Source organism: Malassezia globosa (assembly GCF_000181695.2).
Source record: "Malassezia globosa CBS 7966 chromosome Unknown mgl_sf_2.1, whole genome shotgun sequence".
Lineage (NCBI taxonomy): Eukaryota > Fungi > Basidiomycota > Malasseziomycetes > Malasseziales > Malasseziaceae > Malassezia > Malassezia globosa.
In genome coordinates this window covers 528,717-552,426 of record NW_001849872.1, presented here as the reverse complement: position 1 = coordinate 552,426, position 23,710 = coordinate 528,717, and the positions used below count along the sequence as shown (strand labels likewise).

Here is a 23,710-nt window from a genome sequence, read left to right as displayed (position 1 = left end):
TGCTGCAGACGATAGGTGGTATGTACTCCTGATTTGCAGTTCTTTGGCTATTCGCAAGGTCAAAGGGGATTCAACCATTCCTTTCAGCAAACGATGCCCGAATTCGCGGCAAGATACCCCATGCCCTATATCAGGTGTACCTCATATGTTGACACTGGCGCAAGTTGACCATCACTCACTCCTGTAGACGGATGCACGAACGCACTTTTAACGTGTCGCAACTTCAGTTCTGCATCAGCACCATCATTGATTGGTGCTACAAGACATGTATCCCTACATGACACCGTAAAAACGGCTAAACCATCACCCCTACTTCATCAAGTCCGCAGACTATACACAAGAGGCGTATGTATACATAAGGACAATTTTGTAAATAGGAAGAAACAATAATCAAATGCTTCTAGACATTCGCTTACTGCTGGGCCTTGGCCTGCTGCGCCTTGATGACATTCTTCACAATCTTCGACTCTTCCACAAGGAATGCACGAACAACACTGTCATACGTTAGAACCAGACGCACACGTCACACTGATGCACATAAAGACGATACATACCGAGTGCGAACACAGTCAGCGCAGCGGCTACCACCGTAGGCGCGCTGGACTGTCTTGTCACGCTTAGAGAGCGTGGCGTATGCACGAGGACGCATAGCCTTGATGCCCTGGAGCTTGGTGTGACAGTCACCGCACTTGGGGGCAGTAGGCAACTTCTTCAAGTGAAGGTAGCGCAGATGCCCGCTAGGCGTCTTCACAACGCGCCGGCGGTTCGACCGGGTGTTGTAGGGGTTACGCTTGCGAAGGGTGAGACGCTCAGCCATCTACAGTTTCCGTTAGTTCCAATGTTCATGAATTGCGCGAGAGAGACTGGCCATGTCACCATGGCGGCGCCGGACACACTGGAATGCAAAGAATACAAAGCCCTTCATCATGTCACTGCGCTTTGCGCCTTTGGCGTACACCCGCTCTCCCTCGCTTTTTCTCTCTATCGCGAATACACACCTTCTGGTATATAGCAACGGTGAAGAAGCTGGAGTGGAAGTGATTGCTCCCTCGGCGGACCAGTGAGCAGGCCAGATCTATTTCACGTGACTCGATATAGTTTTCCTTGTCGGCTGACTCAGCATGTAGCGGCGTGGCACGCTTGCATTTGGTCCAGGTGTGGGCGTGCACAGGCGTCTGTGATTGATTGAGTGAATTTCGGCCATCAGCGAATCAAGCCAAGAAGGTAATAGCGAGCTTGCTTAGTGAGACCGGCTTGCTGTTTCTGCGTGGGACAACACTCTGTGTGTGTGCGAACAATTAACGTGAGTGCCCATGCGAGGTGTATGGACGCCAGGCTTGTGGTGCCACGCGCACGTATACCATGGTTCGATAGGATCCCTGCATCCTTCATTGCTTCGATGTGCTGTGCGATCTATTCATACCCGTCGTAAGCCGATCACTATACCTGAGTCGATCAAGCTTTCGATCCTGGACTTCCCACCGCAACCGAGGCCGACACGACCACTATCTGCACTCATGCGTCGGGCAAAGACCCTCGTCTTCAATGGGCCGAAGGGCGAGGTTGTCGTGCCATTGCATCATTTTGTCAACATGGTCTGGGCCGATAACCCCGAGACCAAACAACGCAATGTGACATTTGCCGTGGAAAATGAGGACATCAAGTTACAACGAGGAATTTGGGGCTTGACTCGCGCACTGTGTGCAAATGCTATCAAGGGTGCCCAGGATGGCCATGAGGTCACGCTTCGCCTCGTCGGTGTTGGTTATCGTGCGAGTATTGAGCCTGATCCTTTGCCTCGCAAGCATCCACTTGAGGTTGAGCTGGAGCGTGGTCGTGGTCATTGGTATGCAGCCGAGCAAAAGCAGACTGAGATTGATCGCGTGAAGCGCCTCATTGAAGCATCCGGTCCAAATCAGCGTCTTCATTTGCGTCTTGGATATTCGCACCCTGTTTTGGTCCCGATTCCGTATGGAGTTCAGGCTGAAACTCCCTCACCTACAACCATTAAGCTCTCAAGCGCAAATAAGGAGCTACTTGGTCAGTTCGCTCAGAGTGTGCGCCAGTTCCGAAAGCCGGAACCGTACAAAGGCAAAGGTGTCTTTATCAATGATGAGCAGATTAAGCTCAAGACACCCAAAAAGAAGTAATGCCATTCCACCCACCCACCCCATGCAAGGCCGTGCATGAGTGCATTCGCATTGCGTATATGCGAATGCGTACAAACGCTGGCGTATATGTGCTTTTTTTCTTCCTCTTTCCATACCCTGCGTAACGTGCTGAAACAGTGATTCACATCGCACAGAAAAGCAACATGGTACTCCCATTGAATTCGCAAAGAGCTTATTCAAATTTTGGACAAGCCAAACATACATAATATCTATACAGAAAGCCTATGTGAATATGGTCTTCTGCTACGCTAGATCACGAGACTTGCCCTTGTGAGGGCTGCTGTTGGGGTGGTCGACGTCATTACCGTCGACCGTGTCGTAAGGAGCAGTGGCGGATGGCCGTAATACTTCTTGGATCTGCGCAATTGTGCGCTCCAACGTAGCATTTGTATCTTGTAAAACACAAAGTCGCCTTCGCAAATGTTCGTCGGTGATTTGCGCCAGCTGCTCCGTAGACAAGGACAGATCCGGTGCGAGGGACGATCTCGATGCAGCCCAACTGACCAATGGATGCGGCAGCTTGGACTCGACCCGCGAGGAAAAGTCGTGAATTGATGCAGGGTCAAAGAGTGGTATCAAGCCAGGTGTTGCCGTGTCCTTATGATTAGTCGCTGTTAGAGTGTGCTCTCGAGTACCAAAGCGTTTGAGCGCAGCCTGTCGAACAGCTTCGCGGGGATCCAAACCAGCCGCCGTGGAGTCATCTTTTACAGGAAGATGGTACTCTGGACGGGTGCGGGAGCTGCTTGCCTCCGGGGAAAGAGGGGCTGACATTGACGGTAGGGTATCACGGGAAGAAGTTGCTTCGGCTTGGGGAGACAATCGTGAGATCAGCGACTGCAAAGACGTTGACTCGATGCTGCCCGCTGGCATGGTTTGCTGAGCTGCATCGTGACTAACTTGCTGCTGCGATGCTTGCTCGCGAAACAGTCCAGATGTAGCACCAAGATGATCAGGTGTCTGAGCGTCCGACAAAGGAGATGGTTCTGGTGTTTGCGTCGGTACAGTATTAGGATCAGAAGTGTTCTGTGCAGCTGGAGTTGGCGCCAGGACATCTCGACGACATGTGGGACAATTCTGCTGACGCTCGAGCCAAGAGTGCAAGCACCGGAAATGAAAGACGTGACTGCATGGCAGCTTTCGAGGTGTATCGGCCAGCGAACGGGAATCTACGTCAAAGTCCTCGCGGCAAATAATGCATGTCTTGTCATGCATCTGCACGACGTCGGACTGAGACAGCGGGGGATACTTCCGGTCCATATCGCGCGTGGCGGCACGAAAGCGCAGGAGCTGAAGCGTCTTTTTGTACACAGAGTACGCAAGGAGTATGAACTGCCGAAAGGTGCCAAATGGAAGAAACACCACATGCATGTTAACGAACAGGAAAGAAAGGACGATGCTGAACGGATATACGAGTAGCATGACAATGTCACGTACATATCCAATGAAGAACACATAGCGGCTTTTTTCGTCCACAAGGCCCTTCGCTTGTAAGTGCGACGTATTCGCAATAGTAGAGGGCAATTTGTGCGAACAAGTTGACCTGCATGACCATAAGTGATATAAAGTATTGTGATACAATGCCAATAGGACCGGCATCCTGCGGCATTAGCAGAATGGCAATGGGAATCAAGATTGCCAGGAATGACTGAATAAATGCAAGCAGTCCAAGCATGCGTATGTGAAAGAAGCGAGGGAAAGTAGTCATTTGCCCCAGGGTGTCGATGCGCACGCTGCACATGTTTTGCAAGACAGCTACTAGCAGCAAAACACATCCGAAGTAAAAGAATAGTAGATCTGAACGGAATTGTCTTACAGATGAGACGATCAGCAGATCAAAGAGCAACATCGTGAGAGATTCTTGTACAGACTGACGAAGTGTTAGATGGGACGCGTCACTTTGACAGCACGCCATACGCATGCACAATCACACATACCTGCACTTCCTGTCGCCCAAGGGGACCTAAGAATATAAGTTGTGCAACTTTAGATAGTAGCACGAGCACATACACCACAAAGTTTGATAGAATCTATTACGTCGTGAGCATTGCATGTATCCCGCACGCAGCCAAACATACCAGTAGACAACCGTTACTTCTGTGCACCCATGCAGATGCCATGAAAAGGTCCAGCTGTTCATGCCGGGCTTTGTATATCATGGCTCCAAATGCAATTGTTGAAAGCATGCCATACAATGTGAGCACGCGCGCGCTCATCAGAGATGCCGCTTCAAACCGCGCCATGATTCGCTATACCCGCACTCGACTTTCTCTTGATCTATGCCTTTCTTTCGCGCTATTCTGTCTCTTTCTCTCTCGCGGCAAATTGGTTGTCAGACCACACTGGCACCAGATGGTTGGACGTGAAACGCAACCAAGTCCGACCCAGCGTCCACATCACCGACATCCACACGACGACTATGGATAGGAGATAACGCCCAGATATATTTTAGTCATCACTTCGGGAGAACGCTGCAATCTGCCTGTTGTTTCGTGCCCTTTATTCAACTAACACGTGCATTCATCCACAATCGCAGATCGCCATCCACATTTGACATTGGCTGACGTCGGTCTTGTAAAAGGTGCGTGACGAATGGCGCAGGACACAGACCAAGTCGAGTACACACCCGAGCACCCGCCCTCAATTCAGGGTGTTTTGCAAGAAAGCCAAAAACATCTACACAAGACGTATCCAGATACCTGTCCCAAGCAAGAGTTGCCCTACGAGCAGCAACAACAGGATATTCTAGATATGGATGACGCCAAAGATGGCGATCTGCTTCGCTGTCTTACGCAGAAGCTCGCACAGACATCCATTTTTGTGCGCGCCATGCACAAGCAGTTATGTGTGTACACAAATCCTAGAGGCAGGAAACTGACCATCAGATCGTGCAAGGGTAAATTCCAATGCTGAAAGTGTTTTGATTATCACCAAGGCGCGCGACAACAATCTGGTCAGGTTGACGCGTGAAGTGAGCTTGTGGCTCATGAACCGTGCGCGTAAAGATCGGAAACGTGGTTTGATTGTATACGTGGACGAACAGTTACGTCACTCCAAACGTTTCGATGTCGAAGGCATGCAGCGAGACTATCCTCACTTGTTCACATCGTTTCGGGAATCAGGTACCCCCGAGACATCGCACCAGTGTTTCAACGTAGATGAGGGCCAGCTGCGGTTCTGGACGAGTGATATGTGTACACTGTCTCCTACACTGTTCGACCTGGTTCTTACCCTTGGCGGCGATGGAACCGTTCTATTTGCCTCGTGGCTATTCCAGTCAAGTGTTCCACCAGTGATTCCTTTTTCTTTGGGTTCGCTAGGCTTCTTGACGCCATTTTGCTTCGATGACTACCCATCGGTCTTGGACTCTGCCATCACAAACGGCATTCTCCTCAATATGCGCATGCGGTTCCGTGCTACTGTGTACCGTGCAATTGATACTCTGAACTCAAAGCCACGTTCCCGGCGCCGCAAGGCCCCCAAGCCCGACAGTGCAGACTCGATCTTACAGGAAGTTAAGGAATGTGGGTGGTACTGTGTGGAAATGGAGCCAGGGGCTGATGCGCCTGAAGATGCGCCTCTCTTCCATGATGAGCACGTGCATTTGTTCAGAACTCGACCGGTTGAGTCGTTCGAGTTTCTGAATGATCTTGTGGTGGATCGCGGCCCCAGCCCGTATGTTACAATGTTGGAGGTGTTTGCCGACGACATGCATTTAACCACTGCCCATGCAGATGGTCTCTGTATATCTACGCCAACAGGCTCCACTGCTTATTCCCTCTCGGCTGGTGGCTCATTAGTACATCCTTTCATACCAGCCATGTTGATAACCCCTATTTGTCCACACACACTCTCATTTCGTCCGATGCTTGTGCCAGACAGTATGGAGCTGCGAATCGCTGTCCCACACAACTCCAGGAGCAACGCATGGGCCAGTTTTGATGGACGTGGCCGGATTGAAATTTGCCGCGGGGACCACATCAAAATTACCGCGTCTCCATACCCGTTCCCCACCGTCACGCCCGAGAATGAAACGGGTACATGGTTCCATTCGGTGTCGCGCACATTTAATTGGAACCAACGCAAGCATCAAATGGGATTCATGGTTTATGATGGCCACCCAAATCGAAAACAGTCGCGAGGCAACCCACAGACACAGAACAGTGCATCAAGCCGTGGCACTTCCAGGTCGGGAAACAGGGTCAAGGACAAGTTTTGGAGAGAGGAAAACACGTCTGATTTTGTCCATGATGCCAGCGAACAGTTTGATGATGATGATGCCGACGATGATCATGACGACGATCATTATGATGATGATGAGGATGACAACGAAGTGTTTGACATCGACGAGGCCACTCCAGAAAATCTCAGTCGTTTGAGTGGAAGCTGGGGTCAATCTTCTTTTCCTACACTCCCGGCAACGTCTACATTCTCTCAAGATAATCTATCGTTTGGGCCATCATCCAAGGGGGAACCTGTTCCTATTCATTATCCAACGAACGAACTGCAAGAGGCCAAATGGCGGTGCATTCGGAGCCCTGATCGCTTTGGACCAGGCGGACCTCCGCCAGCGCCTGGTCCCTTGAGCGAACGGCATTTAGCCACCATGGATTTCCGATTGAGAAGTAAACTAGACGATCGTGCCGCCAGGAAATGATGGCTTTGCCGCAAACTCTGCGCTTGGCCGATTTTTTTTTGTCCTTTTCCAGACGCAGTCCTAGACATTGCGATCGAAGTTTTAATGCCTTGAACAGTTGGTCTTTCGTGCAGCGAAAGCCTGTGTATAGAGACATGTGCGATGGAGCCATATTCGATGTAATGGCGTGCATTTACCCAGGACTATGTCATAAACTGAATCAATGCTTGTGTAAATTGACCCGAATTCAGTCATCTCCACAGCCGTAGCGTAACTTTGCTATTTGACTCGAGCAGATCTCAGCGACTGCATGATCTGCATGATCCGAGCGGCATGCGTGTGTGACTTCGGGTTAAGCGGTTACGTGTTTGCCTGACCTTAGTCCTTGTCCCTAACTGTCTGTCAATGCCTAATTTTACCGACAGCTTCGGAGCATGTGCTCCCAGTTTTGGTGCCAGGGTCTATGCTTGTCATATCTACCACGACAGCGGCACCACATAGTAGAATAAATCTATATTTTAGCAAACAATACATCTTCAAAGTTACGACTTTACTCGCATCAAAACGCATTCCAAATTGACTCATCAGCTCATCTAGCTCAGCTGCTTAATTCGAAACATATGATACTGGGGCTCGATCCCAATTTCATGAGTTTCGGCACCTCAGCATCTCATATTACTATGTATGACAAAATGAGCTTGCACCAAGTCGCGTCTACTCAACGAACTTATTATACCCACTCAGTCTCATTTTCGATGAAATCAAAACTTGGCCTTAAACAGCAAGATTTTTTTTTTTTTTTTTTTCGCTTCGACTGCTAGCAACAGGACCACCAAACACGATCGACGTGACCCAACACAACAACTATACAATTCATGCCTAAAAGTAGTACAAAATGTAATGCAAATCTACCTTCGATTTTGAACTTTGTTCCAAATTTTCTTTACTGCATGAGCATCCTGGAAAACCACGAAGTCAATGTTACTAGCGACATGCGATTCTAAGGAGTTTATCGGAAAAGAGCAATCATATGAAGCTCGCACAAGTTCATGCCAATAACGAAAGTGGATCGGCATCGTCTTTCTCATGTTTGATAGGATTCTAATGTGAAGGATCAGAGCATATATTGTCTTATTCTAGATTGTTGTAACGCCAAGCCTAACGCTAATATAAGCTGAAACACGCATATATTATTCGCATTCGTTTTTCTTTTATTATTCGGCGCGCGTATATTCACAAACGGTTTTTGTACGTTTGATCATGCGTACGAACAACATCTTATCGCGGTTGAGTTGAAATGGTATCGTCCTCGGCTTGACGCGTCTAGGGCACGTAAGCGGGCTCTTAAAAACCTGGTCATTAATTTGTGGGGTTCGTACTTCTCTCGAGTCTGCCAATTACATACATTAAAGTTACATTGTGGAGAAATAAAGTTAATCCATGTCTGTTGTTTCGACACTGGAGCGACAGCATTACATGGTAGACTTGATACTTTCATCATTCAAATCTGTGATGCGATGACCGGCCTCTTCTATGCAAATCTTTTTTTTCATTTTCCTGTGTATATCTTTTCATTATATTCTCGTTTGTTGCCCTTTTAATCCTACGCAAGGGAGGTTCATTTAACCTAAATGTCCAAGATGGAGTGGCTCTACGAGTTCTAATCAGGTGTCTTACGTGAATGAATTCCATTATAATCTGCAGGATATGATTCTTTCGTTATCAAAAGTATTTCATGACACAATTGAGCCTCACAGAAATATTGTTGCATCAGTTGCCAAATGGGAGTTTCATCCTTTTGGATGTATCATTATTAGAGTTTCGCATAGATCTGTGCACACGATAGAAATAATGCATGCCTGCTCATAAACCTGAACCAAGGCATCAGATATTTGTTATTAATTGAACTTGTGTGGTTAATTGGGACTCTGTTTTTGATCAAGGTTTTTTTTCGGAGCCATTTCCGGTTCTTCTAGAATCTTTATCGCAACTGAAACTAAACATAGAGAAACGCATACTTGAACATTTAGCATTTCGAAGATGACAAGAAGTTGCGCCCATAGATGGATTTCTTAGTTCTTTTTAATAGGAAAATACTTACTATGACATTGAACGTATCTTCATGAAGATAAAAAGATAATCAACAGGCTCTCGTTACTGAAAGAAATTCCCATTATCATCATTTGAGATACATTTGCTTACTGCCAGAGAAATAGACATTGGAATTACTTACTGAATAGCTCGTTCGATCATATATTATCCCGCCAGAGAAGCTTTTTATGTCGCTGCATTTTGCTTATCGAATAAACTAGTAGATGAAATGAACGGGTTTGCGAGACGTCGCACAGATATTGGCTTCATTCGAGTAGGTTGGCATGGACATAGATACGCTGCTCAAACTTAGCATACGAACGTGTATCCACTAGCTACGCCCATTGAGAAGGAATCTTGCTTAATGTTTGGTCATCTAGCTCACATGGCAAATCCAATCAACATTACGATCTATAATGAAGATTATTCCTAGTCTTACCATACGCGCGAAAGAATAGCATGTCCCTTTTTAAAAAGAAGTACAGACAGGTCGCTAAGATGTGGCTAGCGGACTCAGCGAAGTTCTCATGCGCAGCACCGAGCTCATTAACTAGGGAGTCGCGTCAACATAGACACGAAGTGCTAGAAAATCTATCACTCGGACCATGCCAGACACCGGTTGAACAAATCCCGGAACGTGCTTACAGCCATATGACATTTTCTCTCCCATTCGTCCAAGAAAAGCAGGGCCTTGGTAGTTTGGATAGGTCAACGAACCAACGTTACCTCATTTGATGATGTGCGGAAATTAGTCTTAACGGATATATTACTGACGGTTACACAGGCGCGTGTTGGCCCAATTTTCAATGTCTCGCGGCATATTTGATAAACTTCCGCTCCTCAACGAGCCAATACCAATTGTGCCTTGGCTGCTGCCAATGGCTCGAGAGACGCGCGCACAGACCAAAAAAATTGCCACAGCCACCACGTTTTCGGCACTGGACATATCTTCCGACCTCCGAGTTCCGATCCTGAGCCTGCTGCCTTATTGCGAAAAAAAACTAGTTATCCGCATATACAACTTACTCTCTGCGTGGTCTGGCACGACATTCGGATTGAATTGGTTTGACGGTGGCTCCATGCCATTCTCTTTTGGGCCGTCTACACCACCCCCTCGTCTAGATACACATACCTTTGGCTCCTCATGCTCATCAACTAAGTTACCGAGAATCCGTGATGTGCTTGGTGATGAACTATGTGATGGTGACTTGCGACCATCCGCTAACAAGTCGTATACGCATGATTTACAGCAGCCTCCCGTATTAATGCATCCTATGTCGGCCCCGCGCATGCTGGGCCCGTTCTCTAGCATTTCTTTACAAACCCCTTCACCGAGTAAAACACCGACCCGTCGGCGCGCGCGCTCGGCTGTTCAACCCTACAGTTCGAGTTTGATATGTTCGTCTCGTGAAGATCCATTCTTGACTTCGTCGCCGCATTCATCAAGTTCGATGTTACCAGTGATTCTTCAGCGCATGAAAATGGACGATGAATACAACGATCATACCGGTGAGGGACCAAGCTCGATTCATACCTCTGATGTGCAGTGCTTGCCTTCGCAACTATCGTGGGATTCATGTGGTCCCGCGCACCATGCACACTACGCATCGTTATCGCGTCTCTCCATTAGTGAACGTGCTGGACCTTCCCGCTCTCAAGGCGGACGAATCCGACATGCTCCTAACCGATCGTTGCCTAGAGGCGACTGTTTGCTTATGAAAGAGACTGCTGCTGAGCAACAGCCATCTGCACCGATCAGCATACCCGAACCGCACGACGAATACCATCCTCGTTCTTTATCGCGAAGTTTTTCCTCTTACTCTGCTGCCAGTGGGACTAGTGAAGGATTTCCTTACACGCCAAAAATGGGCACATCAGAGATCAGTATAGATGAAGAACGCGGCACAGGCTTGGAGACTCTACCGAGGAAATCCCCTATGCAAGTTTCATCGCTCCTCTTGCCTGAGGATCACGAGCGATCACCTAACGGCCCGTTTTCACTTGCACAGTTTTACGGTGAACCATCGTCTTCTGCCGAAAGCAGACCTCCGGAGACTGAAGCCGCAATATCTATTCCTAACAAAAACTTTGTATGCAAATCAAAACCATCCAACTCGCATGCTGGAAAGTTCGAATGCAGTTACTGTCAAAAGCGGTTCTCGCGACCATCTAGCCTACGAACACACATACATTCTCACACAGGCGAGAAGCCATACCGGTGCGATGTACCAGGTTGCGGTCGATGCTTTAGTGTTCATTCCAATCTTCGGCGTCACCAGAAAAACCACAGTTTGTCAAGTCTTACCCCTATCATACACCAAGATATAACGCCGCCGCAGTATCAGTAACGAAGATCAGTTGTTTTAGTATCAATTCGTTTTGCTATTCGAGATCAATTTTTGAAGTAGGCATTACTTGTCTTGCACTTGCGCCGCCGCGCTCTGATTACGACTTGGCATTCCTTTGCTTATGCGAATAGCAACAAGAAACTAATTTTTCCAGTTCAGATATAGCCAATCACGTACTGTCATTTCAGCGAGCCTCGTCGTACTGGAATCAATTCAGAGACGAGGTTTCCTCAGCCACTATTTCCACAAGCAGTCGCGGCAGGAGACGTGCTGATCCTCTGGTGTGCCTCGAGAAGAAGCCTACCTGTATTGTTCATGCCCACCCAATATGCAAAAAAGCAAGGAGTACCGACTCCAACACCGGCAATGTCTCATTTGATGCCCCGACAGGAAGTAACGACTGTGGTCAGTCATACAAGTTCTGTTGAAGCGCCTGGGAGGACAGTGACGCTGGAACGCACATCGACGTCTTATGCACCGCCGCCGCCCCAAACAAACTCACCAGAGCCTGAGAAGAACGATTCCAGTACACCAGCAGGCCCCGTAGCAGGAGGTGTTGTTGGAGGTGTTGTGGGACTCGCCCTGATTCTAGGTGTTCTTTGGTACCTGATTCATCGCATTCGACGTAATCGTGCCACACGTGCTTTGGATGATATGTACGCCGAAACTGGTATGGGAGGCGGTGGCGTGGATCGCCATGCACGTACGCGAGCTAATAATCCAGCCACTATGCCTTTGTCGAGCTCATGGGACTCTGGCACGCCGATCCACATGGAGCAGGATATGTACGATGCACCGATGGCTGTGCCAACAGATCCGACACAAACTGCATTCGCTGCACCCATTCATTCGCAAGCACGCCAAGACTCACTTGATGCTCCGGGCTTTATCACACATCCATTGGAGGCGGATGTGCCTTGGCAGACTCACATCATCCCGGAAGACCCGTCGGTGTCTGTCGCTCACCAAGCCCCGCATGAGTCGTATGTACCTGAAGCTTTGCGCGTAACAAATGCTGGCTTGGAGCCGACAACTCCACCTTCCATGCCTGCGTATGCTCAAGAAGCTGAACAGGCAGTTGAGGAAAACCCTCGAATGGGCACTTTGATATCCGAGAGGACTCAGCCACCTGGCACAGGTACACAGGTGAACCCCACGTTGCTTACAGTTAGGCCTGATAACAGCACATCCCCTAATGGAACTATACCGCCGGGAACGTCTCACTCTGGCACTGCTTTGCAGTCGACGCCAGCTGAGCTTTCCGTGAACACAAATCATTTGGAACGGAATGCAAGTTTAGCCGAAGACGAACGTTCACCTCTATCAATGTACATGTGGCTTCCATCTCACAAAGTGGCCGGCATCACTTCACCAAGTCAAACCGCGTCACAAACACCTGCGACTAATACTGTATCCACCGGCGACTACTCCACCCAAACATTGAATCGTGTCAACTCTAGCTCTTAGTCTCTTATCCTGCGATTATATGAGAGGGAGAGAATATGCTGCATATATTGTTATTTCTGCTCATTCCTTCGCGCACTATTGTTGCCCTTCAGTTCTCTGACTGTCGTTTCACCCCATTTGTTAACTCCCCGTTCTGTTACTATAATCTTTCAAGACCTCGTAGCAACCCGGAACCATGTACTAAAATGCACGAACCTGTGTAAATGATCTTATCCTGTATATGAGAAGGTTGCTGATGGATCCACAGAGTCACCGCTGTATCTGCGGAGCCAGGCTGAAGCCAGAAAGCACTAGCATTGATGCTGTTCACATACTTTTGCAATACTGAGAGGGTCACTCTTGGCGGTGTTACAATAGAAAGGCTCGTCTTTTGTGTGGCAATCGCTTGGCCCACGTCCGTGATCGTGGAAATCCCCTCAATATTAAGTAATTCAGGATGCACCGGTGTCACAGGCAGGTGCGTGTGGATATACCATCTGAGCACCTTGTTCCCGAATTTGGTTCGATCTTTACTTGCTCCAACGACCAAATAATGATTACTGTCAAAAAAACGGCGCAAAGCGCGGGTCTCGGAGGGCTCTATTTGTATCGTCATTCTGGTGTGTTCAAGAGCCAAGAAATTGTAAAAAGTGGCAAGGTGTGTGTCTACATGATGCTTGTGGAGGTGGCCGATGCGCCTTGATAGGTGGCATTCCTCATATTGTGTGCATATACAAAATGCTGGACTTGAGCTCCAGCGAAGGCGAACAATATGTGGCATGATTCAGACGAGATGCTAGTGGCCGAGTTGGCAAAAATAGCGTGTGAGTATCATGTAGGTGTATCAGAGAAAGCATCTATGGAGATACTGCTTCGTATTATGGGCGATGAATTGCGGAGTTGTCGGCTACGAAACGAGCTGGGCCAATCGAACTTGCCGACCTTGTTGGTGCGGATCCTCCAAGAAGCTTCGATGCCTGAACGTATAGAAGCACTTCGTGTGATGGCCAACCTATGTATTGATCATGGTGTGTACCAAATTATGCTTATATGCAGACGTGAACCGCAGAAAGCTGTTGGAAGTTGATGTCGTTCCTGCTCTAGTTCGCAGTTTGAGCGAATGTGGGGGCGAAGATACACCAACGATGCTGCAAGTGCGCTGGACGCTCATGACCATGGGAGCGATACTTAATATGCAGATGGATTGCGCACCTGTGAAAAATGCGTTGTGTGATGATGGTGCCGTCCCTTTGATTATCACTGCACTGGCCAAGATGACGTCACTGAACTCGATGCAGGCGTCAAGAGATGCAGCGAAATATAGCACCAGTACACAAGCGATTGAATGGGGTCTACGTGTACTTGACGATTTACTCACGAGTGAGGAAACCCATTCCTATGCATGGATTCCAACCGCTGCAGAATCGCTTCTCGATCTGCTCCAAGTTTGGAACCGCGTGCATCCACCGACCTCTTCTTCTTCCGAGCAGTGTGACAAGCTAGAGCAGCAGCTGTCTATCATTGAAAATCTATCGAATATCCTTGACCACGAGGCGCAAAATTCGTCTTTCTGCGCGGCTATGACGTCCGCTGATACGCTGAAGGCGCTTCAGACATTATTGAACATTGTACATGACGTCCACCTTCTCCCTGGATGGCAAATAATAGGCATGGAAGCGAACGATACGCTTCTGTCAGATGCGCACCAAGTCATCGGTCATTTGAAAAAGGCTGCAACACATACAGTCGTTGCATTAGCTGGGGAGGACACGAATCTCGACCGGCTTTGTCCTCTAGATGGGGAGGAAGTGATCCAGCCCAACCACCTGATTGATACACTGTGCGACTGGTTGTCCGACGTCGATGGTGATCCCAAACAAATTGTGTGTGCGGTCCTCGTTATTGGCAATCTCGCCCGCGATCACATCCGAAGTGTGGCACTAGCTAGTCGTCCTTCTTTACTTGAGAGCATGACACGCCAAATGCAGTGCCATGCCAACGATGTACACATCGCATATGCGGTAATCCGCGCAAATGGCAACTTTGCCATTCCGGACAAGAATAAGCGCTGCGTCGCATCTTCTGGCATTCTGCGCGAGGCTTCCATTTATTTGGACTCTCAGCATGACATGAAGCGCCCTGTCCAGGCTGGAGTGTTGATCTTGCTTAAGAACCTTACCTCATCAGTCTTATTACCTGATCTTGCTCTAGATGTTCTTGGTGTTGTGCCTGGTACACCCACGAACATTCTCGCTGATCTCATCCGCCTTTGGGATTCGTCCGATGATGCTACGATGAAGCTACGGATCGCTCGCATTTATGCCATGCTTCTTCGTTGCATACACGGAGTTCATGCGAGTGATGATCACTTGCATCAGCTAGCAACTGAATCTGGCATTTTGCCAAGCGATTTACAGCAGGGATTCAAACAAGCTCGAAAAAATCTGCAAATAAGTCAAGTGATCGACGCGCTCTGCTTCCTTGTGTGCCATGCCAAAAACCATGTTGTGCTCATGAACGAGGGGCTCTTGGGTCTCGTGCTTCTTACTCGCTCTCATGAGTCCAACGGGCTTGCAGCCGATGCAAAATCGGAAGTAGCGAATGGTGTGTTTAAAGATTGGCCCACGCCAGCTGAAAGTCTTTTCCCCTCAGTCGCTGAGGCATTGCCATTCGTGATAGATACAATGCCATCTCAAGTCGCTAGTAATGCTCATGTGCTTTGGCTCTTAATGGCTGAAGATGAGCGCGCAACCGCGAGGCATCTTTCTGAAAAGGTGAACAAAGCTTGGCGGAAGCAAAATGAACAAGCCCGTTAAGAATGAAACTTGCGATGGACTTGATATTCGGATTCTTCGCTCTGAATTTTGCACAAAGCTCCGTACTGGTTTTCAGCGATCAGAACGCAAAGCACATAAATACTCCTCACTTCGCCGTCTATGTAAGACCTTCTACCTTATATTGAGCTTTGCGTTCCAGAAGGACCTTATTAAGCTATTACCCAAAAGCAAAAAAAAAAGAAAAAAGCACGAAATCCATAGCGTACACTCTTCGATGTGTCGCCTTGAAAAAGTCTAGAACAAGCAACCACAATTAGGCATCATCAACAAGGAATCATCATGCACCCAATTGAAATCCGTGGTTCTTTGCCTACTCCAGCATCACTCATCCACTTAGACAGAGCCGGCGAAGGAGCCACGGAGGGTGTTCACAGCGCTGGCGCGGTTCTCAAAGGCCTGCACAAAGTTTGTGAGAAGAGGCAGACGCTCCTGTGAGCCACCCGCAAGCACCATCCTAGGGTTTGTAGCGCGGAAGTCCCGCAGAATAGGGAACAAAAACACAGCGACCCATGTGGGCTCCTTGCCAAGAATGAACGACGTTTCTGGCAGGATGTGCAGGCGCTCCTGCACCTTGGTGATGATCTGCTCAAGCTGAATAAGAGCATTCATAGCGTTGTCAAAATTCTCCGTTAGAGCAGCATGAATGTCAGCGTCGGACGCTCCATTGTTGCGCAGAGCAAAAAACGGCTTCACATAGCGGTCTTCGACGACCGTCTGAATGTACGAGCTAACAATGGTGTTCAGTTGCAGAACATTTGATCGCAGCACAACACTGTCAGCAAACTCCCGACTGTGCTCGTCCTGAATCTTTGGCATAAGACAGAATCTGCCGCTACATTCCATAAAACCAACGAGCTCCGTCAGGTACTGGCAGATGGCCGTCATTTCGAACAGCACGACAGCGTCGCGGGTCGAGTAAATGCCATTCGGGCGGTGCACGAGAACAGGAATCTTGCCAAAAGGAGAAAAGTTCGCGATCTCAGGCGAGTTCGGCATGCTCGGATGGTGAATATACTTGACGTTACACTCTTGGAGCGCAATCAGCAGAGCCTGCGTCTGCGTCGAGAGCGAGGTGCCGAAAATCTCGATCGTTCCGAGACTCTCGGGCTTGAACACGTTCACTTGCATAAGTGCGGATGACATGGTGCAGAACGATGAGGGACGCTAGTCGTGGTGGGAATAAACAAGTAGGCTAATCCTAACTGTGGGTTCTCAGTCGGAAATTAATCGAGGGCGTTCTTTAGGCTGCTAAAGCAGTGCTGTGTTGTCACAGTTTTATTTCCCACTTCAGCCTGCGTCTGTAGCCGTGCGCGGCGCGGGATATTGCTATCCGTCTATCGCCTCATCGGCTCCACGTGCGCGTGCTCTTGTTGCACGTGCAGATCAATTCGTGTGTGTGCTGGTTGTGCCTTGCTTCCACTGGCCGCACGTTCCCTAGGCTTTTGAGGCCTCTATTGGACAGAAGACAAATTTGCCAAGCCCCCACTTCTTTTGCGTTGGGTCCTCATGTCACATCATATTCCCAATAGCGGATCTCAAGACACGGAGTTGTATGTCTATACAAACATTATAGCTGTTCACCGCTAACGATACAGTCATGACGCCCTTCGTGCTCGTGGAATCATTCCCCCCAAAGAGCCCTCTCGGTCGCCGTCGCCGGAATTACCGACCGAAACCGAAGTGCGCGAGCGTTCTCGCTTACAGGCCAGTGTAGCCGACCTAGACGAGGAGCTTGAGATTGCTGATGATGATGAGGAACGCATCTTGCAGCGTCTGCGTCAGCAGCGGATGCAAGAGCTAGCAAGAGCTAGTAAAAAAGCACGTTTTGGTCGTGTATACCCCATTTCTCGTCCTGACTATACACGTGAGGTCACCGAAGCCAGCAAACAGTTGGGTCCTGACACTTCTAACGACAGTGGAATTGATACCCAACAAGGTCCAGCTGGCACAGGTGTCGTTTGTTTTCTTTATCATCCTAGCATGGATACGTCCAAGCTCCTGGCTGGATATCTCGATACCCTTGCAGAAAAGTACCCGTCAACCAAGTTCGTGAGCATCGTGGGAAGTCAATGCATTCCGAACTATCCTGACCACAATTTACCTACACTACTCATATACAGAAGTGGTGAACTGCGACGGCAAATCGTTGGCCTACGCCCGGAAATTGGGCTGGATGGCATGCGGACGAAGCTTGCAGGTATGTGTCTGATGCTTGGCGAGCCTGAGTATAGACTCACACATTCTCCTCAGACATTGAGTTACTTTTAGCGGCAACAGGTGCTATTGAAAAACCCAAAGCTCGCTACGAATCTTCGCGCCATACAGATCATGAGGACGATGAAGATGTCGAAGACCGCGAGTTCTCATCTTCGCGCCGCCCCATGCAGAATCGTCCGATGGGGAATGCCTGTGATAACGATGACGATGATCTCGATTGGGACTAAATCAAATGATGTTACCCTGATGGCGGAATTTCTCTCCTTCTTACGTATTTCATAGATGACTCGCAGGGTTCGTGTCCGCGGTTTGTATTATGGCTACTGCAAGATCACCTAGGCCAAAGCAAGGACTTTATCTCTGGTCAGAGAGCTGTAAAACAGGCTATAAAACCCCCGAAGCTCAAGTACTTCTCTGAACGTGTGTTCTGGACATTGTATTCATTACCACGCACCGAATGCATGTACAATTCCAAGCCAGGCTCGTTATGTAACATGTGATCCATGAATTGTGGTCGCAAATCAAGTCCAGAGCCAAAGTTTCTTCAAGAGTGCCTCAAGCTATCGAGTCGCCTCAAACGTTTATGGGCATCCTTTGACACAAATTTTCTGTCTCCATGTGCAACCCAATGATATAAATCTTTTTCGTATTTAACTTGAAGCTACACAGAGGCCCCTGCATCATTATCGCAGTATGTGTTATGGTGCACTGGACCAGTTGTGATGCGCCATACATACAGTGTTTGAAATGGACATCAGCAACACCATGGGCTTGTACACTTCCATCACGAGGAATAAGGACAGGACCCTGGACGTTGCAATTATAGATCGTGTCCCACGCACAGGCAGCAATCAACAGTACATGTATATTCAACTGAATGTATGTTGCTCGTCTAATATAGAAAGATTGCATGGTCAAGTCCCTGAGAACCGCTCGATAACATGCCTCCATGTAAGGTGATTGAGAGTCAGCACTTCCACAAAGCCTTCCTTTTCGTCGTGTTACTGTGTATTCAGTTCAACAAAGGGTACTCGGCCCTGGTTACATCCTGAACGCATTCACGTACTCGCAGCACGATCACCAGTTTATCTGACTTTCACCAGGACATACTGTTACAGCTGATTAGGATATTGCGCGTTGAAATGAAACTGATCACACTTGGTCCCACACAAAGAAAGGCAATTGCATCTGCGCGCACGTCAGAGCATTTTCGTCGCTCATGCCAGTCACTCAAGCCAAGTTCTGGAAAAAAGTGAACTATTCGTAACGGAACTGTATCCACTCACAATACCTGTGAATGAGCATAATGAACAGCTTCAAGCCTGCATTCTAAAAGATAATATGCCCATCAACATGCCAGGCTACATTTGTTCTTTGCTTGATAAAATCCACTCACAGGTATGCCAGCTCAAGGACATGCTTCGCGTCACTTTCACTCGTATACATAACATTTCGTAACAGGGCATACTTTAAACCCCGGCGGACGTAGGAACGAGCTAAGAACTACAATAAATCACCAAGACACAAAAAATCGTCAAGAAGCAGCAGGTAGTGCGGTGAACATCTCATCCTCTTCCTGTTGAAATCCGCCTTCTTTTGGTTTTGCAGCACCACCGTACATTTTATGTCTCGTCAGCAGGAAATACAACAGTACGTCTTTCTGATAAGCATGCATTGTGTGAGAGCGGTTTACATGACCCTGCAAGAAATGGCGACGCATACGTCAAAAGTCCTTGTTATCCAGCGTGCTCACAAGTTCAAGATGTCTTCTGACTGCATTTTTGTGGCGCATATTTGTATGGGAGACAAGTACATGCCAATGGAATGCAAGCTAGGACATCAGTAGGTATAAATCGCACGAGAGCATCGAAGGGGATCATAGGCCCACGGAAGAAGCTGACTCATGGATTGAGAGAGCAAGCTAGAAGTCAAGTTTCTGGGATGTATATGTGAGCGGCCATGCTTACTTCTCAACATATTGTAGATGAACACACGTACGATCAAGAAAAAGAGCATGTTCATTAACACATGCAGACTCGTCCAGACAAGCGTTGGAACCAGCTCAGGGTAGAGGCGCATCTCGGCAAGACCGAGATGCGCGGCATGCACGCCATAGAATGCACGACACAGTAGAGCTGTGAAAAGATTGGATATCATCTCTGAGGCCCAGATAGCCAAGGAGCCGAGCATGGTAAGGCGGTAATTATAGGGATCATTGTCATCAAACGCAAAAAATGGGTATAATGGCTGGTTGATACCAAAATGAAGAAGTGAAAGCCATCCGAGAAAGGCTAGCATCGTTGTGTGTTGTGCAATGGTACGTAAATAAAAATACAAGCTGATTTTCTCAACATGCATGCCATGTGAGATTGGACGTGAACTGAATCGATTCAAGATCCATAGCCATGTCTGTGACATGCAGAATGGATACCACAAACACACCCAGGTTGAGCTAAGAAGCTGAATCAGAGCAAATTGATCAAAGCTGCGCAGCCGGGCGAATAGGTTACGATAAAATATGAAGTACACCATGAAATAGTAGTACTTGAAAGCGAACAGTAACGCTCGGCTGCGCACTTTTTCGGACATGATCCACTGCACAATCGCGCTCAGAACGTGTACGGTGAGCATCCAAAATGCCACGTAAAGTGTGCCGTCGGTGCCAGTGTGAGGCAAAGTATTCATGTACACGATGGCATAGCTTTGTCCGGCAAGTAGAGTGAAGAGCGACAGTCCCAAGCTGGCCATGAACCAAAGAAAGCGTCGATATGATGAAGGAATACGCCACGCCGCCTCTGTCGAGGCGAAGGGCTTTTGCACGTCTGTGACTGATAAGCGATACCGTTGGCGACCACTTCTTCGAAGTCCAATCAGGCACACGAAAGCTGGCATCGACATTGTCGCAAAAGTAAGCAAAACCCATTCAGTTTTAAGCTGCCACTCCGGTTCATGCTTATGCGCTTTGTTCGTCGCGTGGGACGTTTTGTCTCGAGAATTCGTTGGCTCAAGCTTGTGAATGATGTAGCCAATCCAGAGGCTCAAGACCCAGAAAAATGTGTATGACATACGAGCACCGATCGAAGCAGGCCACCAGTTTAAGCGATACAATGTGAAGAGCTGCGTCACAAAGATCAAGGCCACAGACACGTAGCATCCATAGTACCAAAGTAAGAAAAACCAGAATGTGGCATTAGAAGAGCGTGGATCTCCATCGTCCAGAGGAAAAGGCATGCCACACCATAATAGAACGAGCAGCACAGGAATCCATATCAAGACACACAAGCGTCGTGGCGAACTGCTCAGCAGTTCGTCAATGACCTGTGTCGTTGGGCGAAACGCATGCTCCAGCATGGGACGTGTATTAGGTGCCGGGGATGCTGGCTGTTGCAAAAGCGGATCAGGGCTTTCCATCGTGCGAAACGTGCTTTGCGTGCGGAATCCCACAGGACCTAAAGCACGCGAAGACGAGTCTCCATGCCGCAAATGAGCCTGCGGTGTCGACTGATCTAGTGTGCCGTATGTACCGGGGATTGCGTGCCGTCGGCGTTGCCGATGGAATCCCCAAAATACATTGCCGCCACCACCGAGGTACCAATCGGTACTTAGGTCGAATGGAAGCCGCACCGTGCGTCTATGAGAACGACGAGTGTCGTGACCGAGCCAGAATGTGTCTTCAGAGGCAGCATCAAGCTGCGGCGAGGGAGGAATCAGCGATATGCGATGCCGTGATGAAACAGGTGATATGAAAGCTGTGGGATTGTCTTGATCACTCGCAATGTTTTCATATTCTGAGTCACTGGCACTCTCACTCTCGTTGACCGTATAAATCGTCGACCCATTCCAAGGTTCTGGATATAGTGCTTGCTCCTCGTTGGATAGCGACGGGAGATCACGGCCAGACGAAGTGTTGGCTACCGGAGCGGCCATGTCTGCCGCTGTGTCGTGAGATTCAAGCTCAGACAGATCTCGAAGTTAGAGAGCAGCAGCGTTTCGGCGACCAGTCGTCAAAAAGAACAGGGGGTCTGTTCAAGTTTTGTGAATCATCGGGACGTTGATCGGGGTTGTCTATCAATGCAATCAACATCGCGAAGCACTGGAAAAAAAGCCCAGCTGCGCATCGAGCAGACTGCGATGTTGGCCGACAAAGCAACAAAATAACCTATAACAGGAAAGGCCATAACATTGATATATGGATGAGTACGTATATATCTGAGTGTTGTGTGAACGTATGTGGTATGAATGAGAGGGATGTGACTGAACGATCAGAGATAGCCCGAGGTGTAAGGAAAGAGAGTAGCTGGAAAGGGTGGATGGTGATACGCAAAGGACAAAAAAGTTCATAGAGAAGAGGATTAAACAGGATGGATCGGGCCTTTACGATGCATCCAAGAGTTTTGATGTGCTTTTAAGAGCATTGGAACGCTTCCACTGAGACACATCACCGGACATGTCGATTGTGGACGAGGGAACCACGTCTTCTTCGGCCGTGGATTGCCCAGTCGTCGGTCGCATAGACATTTCAACATTCTCACCAATTGTGACGGTAGTGGACGGGACCGACATGTTTATGTAGGCAGAGTTCCGTTTCGACTTGCCTCGAAGACCATTGAAAGTCGTCGGATTATGCGCATGCTGAACGAGTTCCGTCGCCTGGATTGCGCGCACGTCTTCAATGGTGGGTAAGTCTGTCAATGGACTGGGCTTCGGCAACACGCGCCGTTTCACTGGCGAGGAAGAGTTCATGTAGCCGCTGCCAATGCCATCGGGCCATGACATATCTCTCGGCAGCGCTGGCGAATTATTTGCAGACGATTTGCGCGAGCGATTGGGCGTCTTTTGTAACGGATCAAGTGGGTCGTGTGTGGATGAGGAAGTGGAAATATCGGGGATATCATCAGCAAGGTTCTGATGAGCCTCATTATGCGCTGGTAGCGAAAACCCTGCGACTTCCCAGGCCAGTGCAGACTTGTCGAACCAGCTATCGAGAACGGGCCATCGAGCGTATTTGCCTGCGAGCCGGAACCGGATTGTGCCTTCGCCAGCTCTTTCGCCGGAGCCGGTAAAGTATGATTCGTAGCCAATATCATCTTCCATGGAGTCTTCTTGATTCGAATCGCCCAACACGAACGAGGTGCCTTTTTCCAACTCATCCACAAACAAAGAGAGAAAGTTGGCCCAGCCTTCTGGTCCATCACAGCCGTACAACACCATTTTGGTATCAAAATCACGGCCAAACAAGATCACTTGGCCTGGCTTGCCATCGCCGCGCGGATCAGGCGACAAATCCACACCCAGGTAATTCCCCATGCCATCTGCGACGAGGGGAATCCAGCCTGGATGCGAATACTCTTGGCGTACGCGCCCTGGTGGGCAAGATCTCATGTGCCGACGAAGTTGTGGGTTGTCACCTGTTTCTGCATCCTTGTCAACGTGACGCCAAAACTGCCATTCACGCAAAATATCATCAGTGCCAAGAAACGGTAAACCAAAAAACAGGCCATCTTTGCACGTTGCAAGAGACTCGACTTCCTGTCCATCGCAGCAAAGAAGCCACTCACAAACGGCCTGTGGAAGAGTTTGTCGAATCCCATGTTGAAGCATTGCAAGCTGTTCCTGAGTCGCAGGCCAATTGAGAGTATCGCGAAGTTCTTCATAGTTTTCATCACAAAAGTGTTTCAGGCGATCCCACGCGCGAACGACGGAGCCGCCACGCCGGATATTCGTCGAAAAAATTGGCAAGGAGGTCTGACTGTCGTCCGCACTTTGCGTGAGAGCTGACGTAGAATGAAATCCACTCATCCCATGCGAGATGGAAGCGTGCCTCGGGCCGCTTCCGGTACCAACCATGCCGACACCTTGTTGCCTTGGCGGCCAGGACCATTGGTCCATGCCAAGTAGGTCCGTTAGTGTCGTCAGCAATTGGCGCGCCATTCACCAAATCCAGTTGTCCCGAAAAACCAGCTGCCA

General features: G+C 48.8%; 12 protein-coding genes across 12 annotated transcripts; 6 read left to right on the top strand and 6 right to left on the bottom strand.

Moving 5' to 3' along the window:
• Window positions 1–523: 523 nt before the first annotated feature.
• On the bottom strand, window positions 524–817 carry MGL_1083 (uncharacterized protein; the record flags this gene model as incomplete). The annotated part of the gene is made up of 1 exon (XM_001731763.1): window positions 524–817. One exon carries the CDS (start codon window positions 815–817, stop codon window positions 524–526), a length of 294 nt encoding a protein of 97 aa, XP_001731815.1.
• A 496-nt stretch (window positions 818–1,313) lies between these two features.
• MGL_1082 (uncharacterized protein) lies at window positions 1,314–2,150 on the top strand (the record flags this gene model as incomplete). The annotated part of the gene is made up of 1 exon (XM_001731762.1): window positions 1,314–2,150. The coding sequence occupies one exon, from the start codon at window positions 1,314–1,316 to the stop codon at window positions 2,148–2,150; it is 837 nt and encodes a 278-aa protein (XP_001731814.1).
• Window positions 2,151–2,414: 264 nt separating this feature from the next.
• MGL_1081 (uncharacterized protein) lies at window positions 2,415–3,590 on the bottom strand (the record flags this gene model as incomplete). The annotated part of the gene is made up of 1 exon (XM_001731761.1): window positions 2,415–3,590. One exon carries the CDS (start codon window positions 3,588–3,590, stop codon window positions 2,415–2,417), a length of 1,176 nt encoding a protein of 391 aa, XP_001731813.1.
• A 7-nt stretch (window positions 3,591–3,597) lies between these two features.
• On the bottom strand, window positions 3,598–4,411 carry MGL_1080 (uncharacterized protein; the record flags this gene model as incomplete). Its single annotated transcript, XM_001731760.1, has 3 exons — window positions 3,598–4,038; window positions 4,106–4,198; window positions 4,247–4,411. The coding sequence occupies 3 exons, from the start codon at window positions 4,409–4,411 to the stop codon at window positions 3,598–3,600; spliced, it is 699 nt and encodes a 232-aa protein (XP_001731812.1).
• A 349-nt stretch (window positions 4,412–4,760) lies between these two features.
• Window positions 4,761–6,825, top strand: MGL_1079 (uncharacterized protein; the record flags this gene model as incomplete). Its single annotated transcript, XM_001731759.1, has 2 exons — window positions 4,761–5,013; window positions 5,054–6,825. 2 exons carry the CDS (start codon window positions 4,761–4,763, stop codon window positions 6,823–6,825), a joined length of 2,025 nt encoding a protein of 674 aa, XP_001731811.1.
• A 3,521-nt stretch (window positions 6,826–10,346) lies between these two features.
• On the top strand, window positions 10,347–11,243 carry MGL_1078 (uncharacterized protein; the record flags this gene model as incomplete). Its single annotated transcript, XM_001731758.1, has 1 exon — window positions 10,347–11,243. One exon carries the CDS (start codon window positions 10,347–10,349, stop codon window positions 11,241–11,243), a length of 897 nt encoding a protein of 298 aa, XP_001731810.1.
• Window positions 11,244–11,609: 366 nt separating this feature from the next.
• On the top strand, window positions 11,610–12,710 carry MGL_1077 (uncharacterized protein; the record flags this gene model as incomplete). The annotated part of the gene is made up of 1 exon (XM_001731757.1): window positions 11,610–12,710. One exon carries the CDS (start codon window positions 11,610–11,612, stop codon window positions 12,708–12,710), a length of 1,101 nt encoding a protein of 366 aa, XP_001731809.1.
• A 1,004-nt stretch (window positions 12,711–13,714) lies between these two features.
• On the top strand, window positions 13,715–15,505 carry MGL_1076 (uncharacterized protein; the record flags this gene model as incomplete). Its single annotated transcript, XM_001731756.1, has 1 exon — window positions 13,715–15,505. One exon carries the CDS (start codon window positions 13,715–13,717, stop codon window positions 15,503–15,505), a length of 1,791 nt encoding a protein of 596 aa, XP_001731808.1.
• A 354-nt stretch (window positions 15,506–15,859) lies between these two features.
• MGL_1075 (uncharacterized protein) lies at window positions 15,860–16,669 on the bottom strand (the record flags this gene model as incomplete). The annotated part of the gene is made up of 1 exon (XM_001731755.1): window positions 15,860–16,669. The coding sequence occupies one exon, from the start codon at window positions 16,667–16,669 to the stop codon at window positions 15,860–15,862; it is 810 nt and encodes a 269-aa protein (XP_001731807.1).
• An 837-nt stretch (window positions 16,670–17,506) lies between these two features.
• Window positions 17,507–17,794, top strand: MGL_1074 (uncharacterized protein; the record flags this gene model as incomplete). The annotated part of the gene is made up of 1 exon (XM_001731754.1): window positions 17,507–17,794. One exon carries the CDS (start codon window positions 17,507–17,509, stop codon window positions 17,792–17,794), a length of 288 nt encoding a protein of 95 aa, XP_001731806.1.
• A 1,788-nt stretch (window positions 17,795–19,582) lies between these two features.
• On the bottom strand, window positions 19,583–21,670 carry MGL_1073 (uncharacterized protein; the record flags this gene model as incomplete). Its single annotated transcript, XM_001731753.1, has 1 exon — window positions 19,583–21,670. One exon carries the CDS (start codon window positions 21,668–21,670, stop codon window positions 19,583–19,585), a length of 2,088 nt encoding a protein of 695 aa, XP_001731805.1.
• Window positions 21,671–22,117: 447 nt separating this feature from the next.
• MGL_1072 (uncharacterized protein) lies at window positions 22,118–23,542 on the bottom strand (the record flags this gene model as incomplete). The annotated part of the gene is made up of 1 exon (XM_001731752.1): window positions 22,118–23,542. One exon carries the CDS (start codon window positions 23,540–23,542, stop codon window positions 22,118–22,120), a length of 1,425 nt encoding a protein of 474 aa, XP_001731804.1.
• Window positions 23,543–23,710: the final 168 nt, after the last annotated feature.